Source organism: Filicampus tigris, chromosome 10 (genome assembly GCF_054856515.1).
Source record: "Filicampus tigris isolate MCC_2025a chromosome 10, RoL_Ftig_1.0, whole genome shotgun sequence".
In the NCBI taxonomy this organism is placed as follows: domain Eukaryota; kingdom Metazoa; phylum Chordata; class Actinopteri; order Syngnathiformes; family Syngnathidae; genus Filicampus; species Filicampus tigris.
The window spans coordinates 12,342,501-12,357,721 of record NC_141226.1 but is presented as its reverse complement, the minus strand read 5'-3'; the positions used below and the strand labels follow the sequence as shown (position 1 = coordinate 12,357,721).

At 41.6% G+C, this 15,221-nt stretch overlaps 1 protein-coding gene across 2 annotated transcripts in view; it reads right to left on the bottom strand.

Moving 5' to 3' along the window:
* Positions 1 to 282: 282 nt before the first annotated feature.
* Positions 283 to 15,221, bottom strand: part of LOC147140845 (rho guanine nucleotide exchange factor 18-like) — an 18,154-nt gene continuing 3,215 nt past the window's right edge. Inside the window, exons 2-20 of one of the 2 annotated variants that reach the window (XM_086042838.1) lie at positions 13,749 to 13,862; positions 13,435 to 13,529; positions 12,348 to 12,488; positions 11,554 to 11,804; positions 10,552 to 10,677; positions 9,064 to 9,181; positions 8,687 to 8,938; positions 7,730 to 7,806; positions 7,440 to 7,630; positions 6,628 to 6,686; positions 6,373 to 6,549; positions 6,138 to 6,284; positions 5,829 to 5,941; positions 5,695 to 5,754; positions 4,047 to 4,094; positions 3,488 to 3,964; positions 2,971 to 3,295; positions 2,183 to 2,263; positions 283 to 974 (exon numbers count right to left, since the gene is read on the bottom strand). In XM_086042838.1, coding sequence (XP_085898964.1) covers positions 829 to 974; positions 2,183 to 2,263; positions 2,971 to 3,295; positions 3,488 to 3,964; positions 4,047 to 4,094; positions 5,695 to 5,754; positions 5,829 to 5,941; positions 6,138 to 6,284; positions 6,373 to 6,549; positions 6,628 to 6,686; positions 7,440 to 7,630; positions 7,730 to 7,806; positions 8,687 to 8,938; positions 9,064 to 9,181; positions 10,552 to 10,677; positions 11,554 to 11,804; positions 12,348 to 12,488; positions 13,435 to 13,529; positions 13,749 to 13,822 — 2,958 coding nt within the window. In that variant the 5' untranslated portion in view covers positions 13,823 to 13,862 and the 3' untranslated portion in view covers positions 283 to 828. The remainder of the gene's footprint in view (positions 975 to 2,182; positions 2,264 to 2,970; positions 3,296 to 3,487; positions 3,965 to 4,046; positions 4,095 to 5,694; positions 5,755 to 5,828; positions 5,942 to 6,137; positions 6,285 to 6,372; positions 6,550 to 6,627; positions 6,687 to 7,439; positions 7,631 to 7,729; positions 7,807 to 8,686; positions 8,939 to 9,063; positions 9,182 to 10,551; positions 10,678 to 11,553; positions 11,805 to 12,347; positions 12,489 to 13,434; positions 13,530 to 13,748; positions 13,863 to 15,221) is intronic. The other variant, XM_086042839.1, reaches the window with a different exon arrangement.

The window sequence follows — 15,221 nt, the reverse complement described above, 5'->3', positions numbered from 1 at the left end:
AGCCCCAAATCTTTTTTTTTTGTAGAGAAAATAAATTATTATTAGTAGTAGTATTACAGTAACTATTATATTTTGTGATTTCAAAGTGCATTGTTGAAATATTTTAGGGTTTTTTTTTCTTGAAAAAATAAACCAGCAAAAAAAAAAAAAATCCTATACAACCAGATCAATCCATTTTTTAAATTTATTTTTTGTATCCAAATACATGAATTTTATCTAAAATGTTTAACAAAAAAAAATTGGGGGGGGAGTATCAGAAAAACAACAAAAAGCAACTCCAAATATTGTGATTTCTTTATTTGCTGTATTAAAATAAAAATAAAATTGAATAAAATATCGATTTTTTTTGTTTTGGAATTAAAACTGCACTTAACAAAAAATATATAATACAACCAACTGCCTTTATCATAAAAATCATAAATACCAATAAAACAGTAAATATCTTTTGTAATTTTTACGTACACTATTAACTAGGGCAAAAATATTGCAATATTGCATCAGTTTTTTTGTTTGTTTTAATTAAAAGCAGTGCTTGTTCTAAACTCTTCTGCAGTAGCTTCCACGCACCATTAAATTAAAAAGGCCCTAAAATGTAGCATTCATTTGCAATAAAAAATACACTTATCAAAAAAAAAAATCTTTGGCAATGTAAGAACATCAATAAACATGGAACATCATATTTTTTCCACTGTGCAAAATGGCTCCTGCTTTTCCCTTTTTTCCCCCGTCCTCATGTCACACAAAAATGTTTTGATAAAAACACATTTGAGTTCAGTACCTCAAAGTGGATACACAGTCTTTCCACTCCTGGTTCCAGAATGACACGAATTAAAGGAATATCACCTTCTCCGCGGGCTTCTCCAGCACTTCCTTGGGGAATGGGGGCGGGACTGGGGGCGTGGCCTCCACGCCACTTCGGAACTGCATGAAGGACGGCGACGCTTTCACGCTACTGACATGTCCAGACGAGTCGTCTACGTCAAATACATCATGAAAGGAAATGAGAGCTGAGCTGGAGGAAGACCCAGAGCCACTTGAATGAATGAATGAATTAATGTCTTTATAGTATATCTTTATACAATGTATATCTTTATATAATGTAATAAAATAAAATTGAAGATGTCATAGCCAAAAACTAACAAGTGACAGTGACATCCACAACTGTATTCAACACTATGTTACAAATGCGTATGTTGGCTCGAAGAAGTGGCTTCTGTGACAGACTGTGGACTGGTATCACAGATGAACTTTACTAATACTGCAATGTGTTACATAGGTGAGGGATTAGGCTTAGACATTTGGGGCTTTTGAATGACAAAGAGATCGGAATTAATTAATGTTAAGACTTTGAAGTGAGTTGGATTTTGTGAAACCTTGCACAAAATGAGTTCTTTCACTTAATGTTGGTTTGCTGTTCAGCAGTTTTGTGCCATCCTTTGAATGGGAATTTTTATGCACGAAAGCCCTTTGCAGTCTTGGCGGGGATAACAGGATGTGGTTATTTTTTGTTTGCCTCAAAGCAATTGTTTTTGAATAGTGGATCTTTTATACAGTATATCAACCTCGTCCGTCCTTGTCCTTTTACAGCGCTTCCGTCCTTACATTTTGTCAGTCCCCCCGAAATCCCGCCCAAATAAAAAAAAGCGTCCATGCATGATGCCGTGGGAGGGATGCTAATGGCAAAGGTTTCATAATTCATATTCATAAACATTTAAAGCTCATTAGTTGGCTTATTTCCTGTTCACATCCACTTACCGGCTGGGAGGATCGTGAGTGGATTGAATTGTTTACAAATGGTTAAGTGTCAACCTGTGAGTACAATGTTACTGCAGGGAACGCGCATGAAAAGAAAAAATAAATGCCTGCAGTGTTGCAGGCAGTTAAAGATGGCTCATCTCTGTTGTTCTGTCATTGGCTTAATTAAAAAATACATACGCGTGCACATACTTTGTCCGTAGTTAAAATGGCACTTTTGTCACTGCCCAAAAATTGTGGCCCCTTCCATCGTTAAAGTTGCCCATCCCTGTTCTAAATTGTCCATGGTTGTGAATGTGAGTGACTGCTTGTTTGTGTATAAGTGAGTTTGACTCCTGTGTGCAATACAAAGTGGATGGCTTCCTAAAATAAGAATTAAAAATGTTGAACCCGTAGCAGTGTTGGAAACCATCTTGTATGTTTGTACCTGACTGGGAGACGACCCTCAGACTCCCTCCTTCCTTACCCGTCACTCTGATGGGCACGAGCTGGCTCACGTCGATGGATGCTGCAAGCACAGAGATGTCTGACATGTACAGTAGGTAGACAGAGAGATGAGCATAGAAATGATACTGATAGATACGAGTGCTAGATAGATACTGTACGATTAATACGATACACATTGTACAGTATATGACATATGAAAGTACATGAAATATGAAAAGTCGATATGATAGCTAGATGGAGTAGATACAATAAATACGGTACCTATCAGAGGTGGGCATTCTGTCATGTGAGGATCGGGATTTGGACCCATTCGCAGATATGACACGGAAGTTGAAGAGTAAAAAGTATTTATCAAGAAAAATACAAAGTAACAACAGAGATCAGAACTGGAAGAGAGTTTGCGTCCTCACTCCAAGAAGGTTTGACGTACTGACAATGTGTAACTCAAAGATTTAAACTGTAAGACTTCAAGCCTATATGACATCATAAAAGACCATAGCAACTGCAGAGCAACTGATCCATCACCTAAACCACCAGTTATAACACATTCTGTCTGACCGACGGACCGGTGGCATGACGGATGACTGATGGATACCCACGGGGGCTGACGGATGACGGCCCGGCAAACTTCAGTAAAATGCCCACCTCTGATAAATATGATACCAGATAGATCGATACAGTAAATACAGATGCCGGGCGGTAGTCGCTGAAGTCTCCACGATGCAAAGCGGATTTGCCGAGGAGGATTATGATGAAGACAATGCTTACCTGCGCTGTGGGCCCTCTGGTGCGCCGCCTTTAAACGGAAGCCCTTGTCCTTGCCCTTGGAGAGGGTGGCCAGCTTGGTGGGGATCTGCTGCACCACGCCGGCCGCTTTGTGCACCTGGTTGGTGGCGCTGACCAGGTGCACAGGCAGTTCGGGCTTGCCCGCCGGAGGGACGCTCATGCTCTCCTTGCGCGGCGGGACTTTGGGCGGCGTCTCCTTGCTGGTTTCACGGACACTGGCCAGCAGGACGTGCGGACGTGGGCCTCCGCCGTTCGGGCTATTGGCAAGGCTGCCCCTGAATGACTGGTAGCTGGACAGGTTGATGTACTGCAGAGTAAACATCACACAGATCATTAACGCGTACGTATTTGCCGCCTGTCTCGAATAGGACACTCTTTTGATTTTTACTTTTTAGCTAAATGAGTTTTTTTTCCTGGCTAAAAATGGTTAAATTAAAAAAAATAATAAATGATACCACTCAGGGCTCCCATGATTGCATTATTATTTGCTTCAACTCACCGAGTCATCAAAGTTGGTGTTCCCCACATTCACGGCCTCCATGTACTTCTTCAACTTGTCCTCCAGACGTTCTTTCTCCTGATTCAGGCTTTCTTTTTCCCTCTCCACGGCTTTGGTGGTCTCCCTGAGGCGCTCCAGACCCTGCTGGTAGTTCTCCCACTGCCTGTCGTACTCCGCCTTTTCCTCGCCGAGCTTCTCTTCGCGCCGCACGCACTCGTCCTCCCGCAGCCTCAGCTGGGCCTCCAGCGACTCCATGTAGACGCTCTGGCGCTCTCGCTCCTTCTCCCATCGTTGCTGCGCCTCGCGGTGTTGCGCCTGCAGCTTGTGCAGGTTGGCCAGGTCCTCCTTGTGCTTCTCCAGATTGCGCTGTTTCTCCTGTTCCAGCAAAACACTGCTGGAGGGCCGCAATTGTCTGCCGCCGTGCGAACGCAGCATGTGCTGGAGCTCGATCTGACTGTCCTGCTGGGCCACGACGGCCTGGGTGGGCGAGAGTTTAAAAATAAAATCGTGTTCACACACAAGTTGTGTCGTAGTGGCGAGAAAGCAGTTCACAACGTACTTGTAATGTATACAGCCTCTGGGCTAGCAGCATGACACGGTCACACACCTGGAGAGAAAATGACAATAATGTGAACTACAGCGGGACCTCAAATTACAAGTGACCCAACTTTCGAGTTTTTCGAGAGCTAAGCTGTCGCTCAGCCTATGTTTTTTTGTCTGGAGTTGCGAGCCAACATTTTAGTTATGAGAGCCAGATAGTGGCAGCAGACTTCACAACGAGCAAATGAAGTAGCCGAACTAGTGGACAGCTCCTCGTTGTCCACAAAACGTCCACCAGCTTAATGCTAACACAAATTTCAAAACCCGACAGACAGGTCTAACAAAACTAGCATCAACAGTATGTTTTTTTTTTGGTTTGTTTGTTTTTTCTTTTATTTTCTTTTTTTATTATTATTATTATTTTTTGCATCTACGGTATGTTGCGGTAGTGCAGTGAGCAACTGTGATGTCATTTTTAGTCGACAATGGCCGACAGTGGCAAAATGGCCGCCCACTGAGATGTACCAAATGGGTGAATTCTACTGCTTAACTCATATTCCACAAACGCAATATTAACCAGAATGCCGTGTTTCGGTGAGTGGCACTGCATCGAACATTTTCTTGTAAAGAACATTTTTGGGTTACATTTTTGGGTTGACTTCCCATTAAGAAAATATTACTTCTGTGAAATGTGTTTTTTTTTTTTTTTTTGCATCTTATGTTTTTGCACAGTAAAATGTAACCGAATATTTAGCATTTGACATTATCTGGGCCAGCGTCAGTGAACTTCGGGTGGCCCAGCACAGTCACATAGTGGCACCAGGCCACCGTTAACGCAGAACCCTGCTCAGTTCTCTGTTTCCGAGGGGCATCCTACAATGATCATTGTCATTCCCAAAATGGCTGACAAGAAGAGGACAGGCTTAAAAAAAAAAAAAAAAAACATTTTTTCTTAAGCAAAACTTCAAACAAGTCTTTAAACTACAAACCATGAACATTTAAAAATATATATATATATTGATTACAAGTAGGTTAAATCAATTGGCCATAATTCGATTAAAAAAAAATCATAATTAGAGCAATACTTGTATTAAAAAAAAAGACTTGGCCATGAATATAAAACAGGGATGCCACATTTGATTTGAAAAATGAAGCGATGGACGATGAAGTGTTCAGTGTTAAGATGTACAGGAAAAATATTTGTTTATTTAATAAAATCTTTCATTCTCATGATTTGATTTCCCCATTTTGACTTCATTCAGTTGTCCTGAACCAAATATTTAACAAAATTAAGTAAAATGTTAAATGTACTGTAAGTTGTTTTTTTTTTTACTATTTTATTATATTGTGTGCAGCAACTCAATTACCTGTTCATTAATAAGCTGAATTAAAATATAAGACATAATGAATAAATGATTTACATTTGACCAATTTTCATGGAAAACAAGCGCAAAATTAATTCACCACATATTACAGGACTCTTTAAAATGTACTGTAAATCAGAGGTATCAGAGAAATATTGGTCACGGGCCGCAAAGTAGCGCAAAGTTTCCCTCAGAGGGCCGTTATGACTTCCCAACCTAGCTCACAGTGCACCGTTCGTAACCTTGCAATGTCATGTCAAGACACCGTGTACTGTATGAATATGCGGATGAAAAAAGGCACACCTCAGCTTGGAAGTTTCTGGTGGCTGAAGGCCAAACAGACGTCCATGCGTTGCCGCCGGCCTTTACGAGACAGCAAAAAGAGTTGAGATGACGCGTCAGTAGGTGGGCCTAAGGTTTGCGTTTGTGTCACTCACAGGCTGCTCATGGCTCTCGGAGTGGTACGCCGTCTCCTGGAGCCGAGCGTCGTCGGCCTCAACGCTGCCACTGCCGAGCCCATCGGCCACACCTTGGTCGGAAGACGCGTGATCTAATCAACACAATGAGGAGCATTTTATCGAGACAAAAAAAAAACGTATGCAACCAATTCCACACACAAACTCAAATGTTTATCGAACATACAGTAAATCCGGAATGCATTCTAATTTGGAACACAGTGTTTACTGCAACGTTAGCAAGTTACATGGTGGATCATCTATCATTCCAGCGCGTCCAAAGCAGCTTACTTTTCAGAGTGTTTGCAGATGAGTTCATGTCGGCCGGCCCCGAGGCCTCAGCCCCCTTGTGCGACCTCCACTTTAACACACGGTCGCCCCTCTGGATGTTACTGGGGTCCTTTGCCGTGCGGAAAACCAGGTTTTGAAGGCTTTCCACTGTAGAAAGAAGTATAACAAAGGAAAAAGGAACCTCATCGGCATAAGCGCAAGTTAAAAGACATACACGTTTGGAATTTGCTCCTACCTTCATGGATGGCTCCTTTGAGCAGTTTCTCGCCCTGCTGTAGATCGGTGGGGTCTCCTCGCAGCAATAGCCCTCTTGGGCTCTCTTGGCCGGTCATGTCCTGATACATGGTGCTGAAAACGTGCAGCTTCTCGGACAGGCACAGCTTGATGTGCTCGTCCCTCACCTTCAAACGCTCTATCCATTAAAAAAAAAAAAAGAGCAGCATTATTATATAATGTGGCTTGGAAACGCACTAAACGTCTTGACTCTTACCTCGATATTCTTGCAGTCTGCCCATCAGCTCCTGGAAGTGTTTGTCCTCCTCTGAGTAACTGGACCGCAACGATACGTTCATCTCTTAGTCAGCATTTTGAAACCGATAAAGCCATTTTGAAATTGAATCTTTTCTTAAATAGTGGCCCTTGTTTACTGGACTGCAGAGAGTAAGGCAGGCTTTTACTTGCAGTAAGGTGGTTATGGGCCTGTGTTTCTACAAAGACTTGCGCACAAATTAAATGTTATTACAATTGAAAAATGACAAAAATGAATTCCACACGACACACAATCTAGACATTGTCATTTTTTTTTTTTGCAATTTCCCCAAATCCTGAAATTAAGCTTATTGTCACTGTCCTGTGAAAAACACGTATGTCCGATTTGGGATTTTTCTAAAAAAAAAAAAAAGTTCACATTAATGCGAGGTCTGTAACACCATTCACGTAAAAATAAGAAAATTGAAAAAAATTTTTTTTTTAAAAATGGACTTGTGTGTTCTTCACAGGACAGCGACAATATGCTTCATGTCATCAGGCGTCTCATTACCCACGCAAATGTTACGTTTGAATGCTTTATTCCAGGTAACAACAAATAATTGCAGAGTATGTTTGTGTTCAGGAAGTGAATTTCTACAGGTTGGCAGCTCTGTATCTAAGAATATACGGTGAAAAATGGCGACAACACACGTGTGCAATATGCATTTTATGTAATTATGAATGGCCGACTTTGGGGAGAAGCAGAGCGCACACTGGACGAGTCGACGGTCAATTGCAGGGCACCTACTTTGTACATACAACAAGCAGTCTCACCGGTTTATGGCGTCCCGTATGCGACCCATCCAGGCAACGCGCTCCTCCCTGGAACAGGTGTGTAACTCGTACATCTCGTACACCTCCTGCAGTGTGGAGGTGCACGCACAGATGAGGAACATGGCCTTGTCTTCGTGGGCCACCTCCCTCAGGATCAGGTTTTGAAGGCTGATCACCGGCGGTTTATTATCCTGCGTGACAACGCAGCACGTCTGTGTGTGTTTTTAAAGCTAAATTAACCACAGATGCACCCCCCCCCCACTCCCCCTCCTTCTTCCACCAACACTCACTAAAGCAGCAAAAACAAACTTCTGGTCTTTGTCTTGCAACAGCAGGAGCACGTCTGACAGCAGCACAGCGTGGATGTCTGAGGAAAATCAAATAAAAGCCATTGATTTTTCAACTTGGACCAGGGTCTACTATAATACAGTACGTTTTTGGTGCTGAATGCAAATCTTTGACATCCAGGCAGTGACATTCAAACATGTCGCAAAACCGGTTGGACCGTAGCGCCGTGATCCGTGGCCGAGTGAAACTGGAGAGGCGACGTCACAGTAGTTTGTACTAACCACGTAATGAATGATTTAAATTAACTCACCAGTAAACTGTTATTACAGAACTGCATGCTTGCATGATCTATAAATAAAGATGGTAATGATTTTTTAAGGCTACTCTAATGGTAACTGAAAAGTTTATTCAAGAAAGGACTTGTGTTGTCTAGTTCAAGAAATCTCAAGTGTGTGGTGCCTACATTGAGGTGTCTGGCAGCCATTTCAACTAAAGTGCATGTGACCAAGTATGATATTGCTCACCAAATAATGGGCTACAAAGCTGTCATGAATGCAATCAAGCACTAGATTTTCATTACAGCTCTACAAGTTTAGATTAAGGGCCATCAGTCTCATGTGTGTTTGTCTACTCTTCGAAGCTCCTCCCGCTAGCACAAAAAATACAAAAGGGGGACATTTTATGCAAAATTGACTTTTCAATGGAACTTACACAAATAGTTGGGTGTCTGGAGTGCCTGCCCACCAAACAAATAACAAATCTTTTGTTATCTGATGTATGAAACTTTTTAGACCTCACTTCAAGGATGTTTCTCTATCGACCAATCAAATCAACTGGCTGCCGGGTCGTGACTGTTTCACATAGCACAACACCAGAGGCAAAAAGTTGTACAGTACTGATCTGTCTGTCCACACCCTTTAGCAATAATAAGAATAAGATTAAAGTAGAGGTAATTGAACCTTTCTGTCTGCCAGAAGACTTCCAGGTGACCGGGCCTTCGCACAGCAGCGTCCGGTCACCCTGGATCAAATCGTCCCTGCGAATCAGTTGGCCGTCTTTGAGCCGGCCCACCGACTTTGGCTCCAGTCGCACGCAGATCTCATGTAGACGGAGGGCATTCTCGTACTCCCTGACATTGTCATTCACCCTGGAGATGGTGTCCTTGATAGCCGCCAAGCCGTGGAGCAGAGACTGGTGCTCGTCGGTGTCGCCTGAAAGGCACACCATATATATATATATATAAATATATATATATATATACTATAGTATATATATATATATATATATATATATATATATATATATATATATATGAATAATTCCAATCATTGTGTACCTTCAGTGTTCTGTATGAGTCGCTCCACCAGGACGGGGTACTTTGTGATGCGCTGGGTCACCAGTAGGAAACACTCGGGGATGCTCAACCTTCTCACCAGAACCAGCTGACCAATTTTCTGGTGGAAGACGTGCGTATTAAATTGGAGTGGAAAACTCTCAGTAGAGATTAGGGCTGTGCAATTAATCGGAATTCAATTACGATTTCGATTATTACACTCCACGATTACAAAATTAGCATAATCGTAAAAAAACGATTATTAATACTAATTTTGAGTTGTTTTGAGGCATGCGCACACGAGTTACTCCACCGCGCCGCCCTCTCCAAGCTAGCTAGCTAGATGACAATTTATAAGTGTATAGCAAGTTAACTCGTTTGTTTGACGGAAATGACAAAGTGCTGTCAAGTGTCTTGGTGTTGGTGCACGTTGTCATAAGACTTCTCTGAAGAATAGAGTTCTCGTTAGCACACAATTGTTTCCCGCATATCATTGGACACAATAATCTATCGACGAAGCATCACTTTGCATCATTGCTCCTGTTTTAGTTCAGGATCCCACTGCCGCTTTTATGAATCTTAGCGAAGATTAGAAGAAGTACTCTGGCGATTTAGCCCAAGCTAGCGACTTGAGGCCAACTCCAATTCATATCCGTTTATCCAGTCAAACGCATGCCACTCGTGTTTTTTTCCTTGCGTGATCTTTAACATCCTGTTTCTTGCCAGTTGTTTATGGAGCAACAGTTATTTGGTCTAAAACAAAAAACACAACTTTCAGGCCATTTTCAGCAGCTGTGACTTAGGAATTTGGACTGGCCTGGTTGGGTCAGCGTTTGAAGGAAGACAGTGGCCTGACACAGTGGCCTACTGGCCACTAGGCTTTTAATACTCAAAAACTGAAGAATTCAGCACCCTCTTGTCCTCGCTAAACTAAGGCTTTTGGGAGGGGGCAGTACTGTCACATGAAAATGAACCACAACTCAACTTTTACTGTAGAACAAATGCCAAGTACGGCACGGAGTGACCCCGGGTCAAGATTCTGCCATTACTCTGTGCCAACACTGACGCTACCTTTAGCTTTTGGCTTTGACATAAAAGTGCTTCTGTGTAGTCTGGATGTCGTTTGAAAATGGCGCTGGATCTTAGCCCAGCCTAGCTACCAAGTTGTGGGCTGAGAAAATCTGTGTGGCGGCGGTACTGTACTCTGTAAATTAGCTGCATAATCCATCAAAGTTCAGAACTACCTGCTTCGAGACACATTTTCAGAAATGGTATGATCACAACTGATTTGCTTGGTGATTTAATTTAAACTTTAGAAATGGGTACGTTCTCCAGAGATTATTTTCCATTTAAATTACAATTACAATTATTTTCCATTATCTTCAGGAGTAAACTGATCAGTCTGTTGGATCCCAGTCCGGATACGTCAGAAAACTAACGCTGCTGCCTCTCAGGTTTCAGCGCTGGGCCAAGAGTTAGTGTCTCACATACCTTCACCAGGCTTTGAATCTTCTTGTTGCTCTGCAGCTGCTCCTTATACAAGCTGACAGCTTCGGTGTGATGGCTGCAGAAAACGCTGTACCACTCCTTCATTTTTTCACCCACCAAGCCAGAAAACTACCACAGCCCCCCAAAAGCACAAAGACACAAAGGTAAGCCTTCCGTACGTACATTTTCTATGTTGTTTATCCTGTCTCATCTGCTGTCTAAAGAAGTACATAAATTGTTGAGTAAGATTTGCCGAGGAAAATGATGTACTATATATATATATATATATATATATATATATATATATATATATATATATATACACACTATATGTGGATAAAAACAAATTCCTTGTTTTTTCCCCATTTAATATGATTTTTAAACTATCATCCAAAAATATATAAAGGCTGAATAAAATAAAACGCATTCTTTGGTATTTTTTCGATCTCCAATTGCCATATTTTTCAGACTATAAATGGCTGTGGAGTATAAGTCGAATCGCTCAAAAAATGAATGATGATGAAGACAAAAAAATCCCTCTAGAGCATAAGTTGCATTTTTGAGGGAAATTTATTTTACAAAAACATTGACCAAGAACAATAGAGCTTGGACTGGCACGCAAATTTCCTATTCCCTAATCGTGTTGACGACAGCAAATGAAAAATTAAAAACATTAAAAGAAAACACACAAAAAAATAAAAAACACAGTCATTGACACTTTTTCTAGGGATACCTGGATAAAACATTTTTTGGACTGAGTACGAGTACTCACATTTGAGTACTCACCGATACATGATAAATTGATAACGGCGTTATGTCTCTCAATTGTAAATGAAATGTGTTTTATTTCAATCAAATGTTGTTCGGAAACACACATTTTGTCAACATGACATGCGTTTCATTCCCCTAAAATATTACACGATTAAATACAGTTGAAATCTGTATTTATCGTTTAAAAAAAACAAAAAAAAAACATTTTCCAACACATTCCAGTGTCTGTTCTACCTGTGAGATGAGTATATCTCCCAGCTCCGTGATCTGGTAGCCGTTGGGACTGCCCTCTTCTTGACTCTGGCTTTGGCGCACCTTGAGGCAGTCCAGGAAGTGCTGGTGCAGTGTGAGCAGGGCATCCACGCCGGGGAACAGCGTGCCCACTTTGTCATCGTCCAGCAGCAGGGACTGCTGCAACTCGTGCATGTAGACGTGCCGCAGGATCTTCAACGTGCGCACGTGGTGCATCTCTGTCTGCATCAACTCTGGAAAAATAATAATTCACACTGAAATAGGAAGGATATTAGGAGCAAAAGGTCAACATTTAGGGGCAGCCTGGAGCACTGAGTTTGTAAGAAATTCTCATAATAGAATAACTTTTTTTCTTGAAAAGATGACTTTACTTTACTCACCAATAAAATGCAACTTTTATAATTTCCAATTCCAATTTTCTTTTAAAACAAAAGTGACAATTCCTGTACTATTACTTTTTTTTCTCATTTCCTTGAAAACGAATACAACTTCTTATCCTGCAAAAAATAATAACACTCTTAAGCCTGGGGCATTCGACACAACACGATAATGTGAAACTCTGATTTTTGTAATCAGAGGCTATGTGAGTTTAAGAAAACATTTGACATACTGTAATTACTATAATTAAAAGCACCGTCGCCTTCATGAAAATTGCAATTATCGTAAGTGGTGAAAAGATAAGTAGCACTGCGGCCACCGCTTCTAGAACAGCACATCCATTACGTGTATTCCCTGTTGAGACTTGGGGTGGTACGGTGTTAGGATGTTAGGCGCACCGTAGATGACATCCTGTCTTTTGATGGCCTCTCGGTCCAGACTTCTCAGGTAGTCCGGATCGGCTGCCATGCTCCAGGACTCGGCTTCCAGGCTCCGACTGTCGCACTCCAGCCCGCCTCGCAGCAGAGAATAATGACCATCTGGAGGATACAGGCGTACACTCACTGGGGCGGCAATATACTGTATTTAAAATGACATGCGTTTTCAAACAAATTGTACTTGAGCTGAACTGTGAATTTTACGTATCGTTGCACCGATCCATCGACCTATCTATCGAGAGAGAGTAAGTGTCAAGGTTCGATGTTTTTTTGACACAAATGTTTTTTTTGACATTGCAAAATTTTCATGCATTTTTTTAAAACCTTATTTTATTTTATTTTTACATCGATAATGTTGACAACATCCCAAACGATAAAAGACGCAAGGACAGTTTGTCGTAATTTAATCCTCAGATCAGAGGTTCGGTCACAGCCTGGGATTCTGAACCACTACAAATTGTGCATCCATGCCCATTTTTAGACAATAGAATGAACACTAAGAGGATCACAAATGCAATTAAAGGTTAAAAAAAAAACACACACAAAAAAAATGAAAAACATTAGAAAAGCCCATAGCAGTGGTGCCCACCTACAGAAATTCACATTTTTAACTTTGTCAAAAATATTACAGGATTACTGGCGTTTCACAGCTCAGACCAGCGCACTGGAGTTTAGAACATTTTAATCAGGTTGTATTATTTTACCCTTATACAGTATAGCTTAACATCCCTCCAACATCGCCTTGTAATATTGTATTCATACTGTATTTGATCAAGTAATATTTGATCCAATAAATCAAAATCAAATGTGGACTGCTTTCTAAAATCAATTAAAATGATATTATTTCAAAAATCAAGTGAATAGAAATGATAGTTAAATTAAATGACATAAATTAGTCCAAAAAATGAAATAAATTAAAAATAGTAAAGTCATGTACACAATTAAAAAGTAAAAAGTTTTCCACATCCAACAAGTAAATTTTCCCCGTCAAAAGACAGTGTTGAGAAAAAAAGCCACTTTGTCTTCCCAGTGCCAAAGAGGAGCTGACCTTCAAGATTGATGGGCTCTGCCAAGGAAATGGCATCCTCCACGACGGGCCTCCCCCGCAGGCCATCCGCCTCATCCATCCGTGCTGGACCGGATCTATTTGTGGGGGGTGAAAAATGTTTGGAGTGGAAACATTGCTGAACTCAAAAGGAGATGATCTGCCTCATTTTGAAAAAGGCTGCTCACACATAACCTAGCTTAGCACTTCCCCAAATTCATTTACGGTTGTTTCTTTAGCGGTTTGTGTGCGATGTGAAATGTGAGTGTGAAGTATGAGGAGAAACCAGTTGATCAGAGTTGCTGTTGCCGGCGCACCTGAAGCTTGTTGTAGTGTCCTTATACGAGGATGAACCGGGCTGAGCTTTGTTTTGGGTGGGGGTGACTGTCATGCCTGGACCCGGGAGGAAACCAGGGATGCCATCAGGAACACTGAGAGCAAAGAAAAAAAGAAAACAACTTGAAATACCGCAAATACTGCTTCCGTATCTTACTATTTATGTCAAGAGAAAGTGAAATTTAAAACTACCGGTAAATGAAATGACAGCAAGAAGTGAGGCGGTGACACACATAAAAAAACGTTTAAACTAGTCATCTACAACAGGTGTTACGCCTCCACACTTTCACTCATCTGAGAAAGTAACATGTAGTTTATTTAGCCCATCTGTCAAAAACAGATGCTACAATCGGGCTCGTTTTGGCTATATTACCTAGTTGGAGTTCAAAGTACTCACCCTGGAATTTACCCAACCATTGGAGCTTCAAAATAAATTGCTCCCTTTTCGCTGAATTTCGTGCATGTGTCCATGGGACTTTTTCATGAGTCCGCTTATGATAAATGTGGCAACCCAATTTTGCGTCATTCGGCGACAACGGTGCCGGAGACAAAAATATGTTTTCAAGCTTTCCAGGGAACACGGCTGAGTACGTTTCAGGGACCCCTAAAAATGCATACTTTGCACATTGCAAAATGAAGTGGCTTTTCATGCATCTTAAGTCCCCCCCAAAAGCAGGAAAAAGTATAATTAAAGCTGCATGTAAAAAACAAAACAAAAAAATACAGACCTCGCACCCACATTTTCATGGAGAATCCTAGAAAATATTATCAAAAATTGTGAAATCTACATTTACAGTTAGGGGTGCACTCACTTTTGTTGCCTGCGGTTTTGACATTAATAGCTGTGTGTTGAGTCATTTTGCGAGGGCAGTAAATTTACGCTTTTCAGTATATAAGCTGTAAACTGCCAACTTTACATTGTAGCAGTGTCATTTCCTCGGTGTTGCTTAGCAATGCGGTTCAAAATGGTCTGAGAGGTGAAAAGTTATCTCAGAGTGAATCGGCCATCTGCCTTGAGCGGTCGCTCAAAGCCAACGGGACAACAGAGGCTTGAATGAATTAGAGGAGTGATAATGTGTTGACACAGCAGCTCCCTGCAAAAGAAAGACAAGAACAGAGCGTACGAATCCAAATAAGACGGCGGCGGCGGCGCAAAAATCAGCGAGGCCTGCCAGGAGCTCAGGTTGGACCAGCTCCCCGGCAAACACTGGAAGTGAACTGTGGGAAACGCCGTCATGGCCCAGATGTGACAACCGCAGTCGGCTTTCATCTGCTCATACCTGGCGAGGGTGCGGCATGCACATCTTAATGTCGTCATAACAAGCACATGGCAGCCGTTTGAAGTGCACGCCGGAATAAACAAGCTACCGTCAACAATGAAATTGCTAAAAGAGGTCAAAGCTGCATCAAGACGCAAGGGCGTAATTTGTTAGTTGAAAGTAGGGACGTCACTC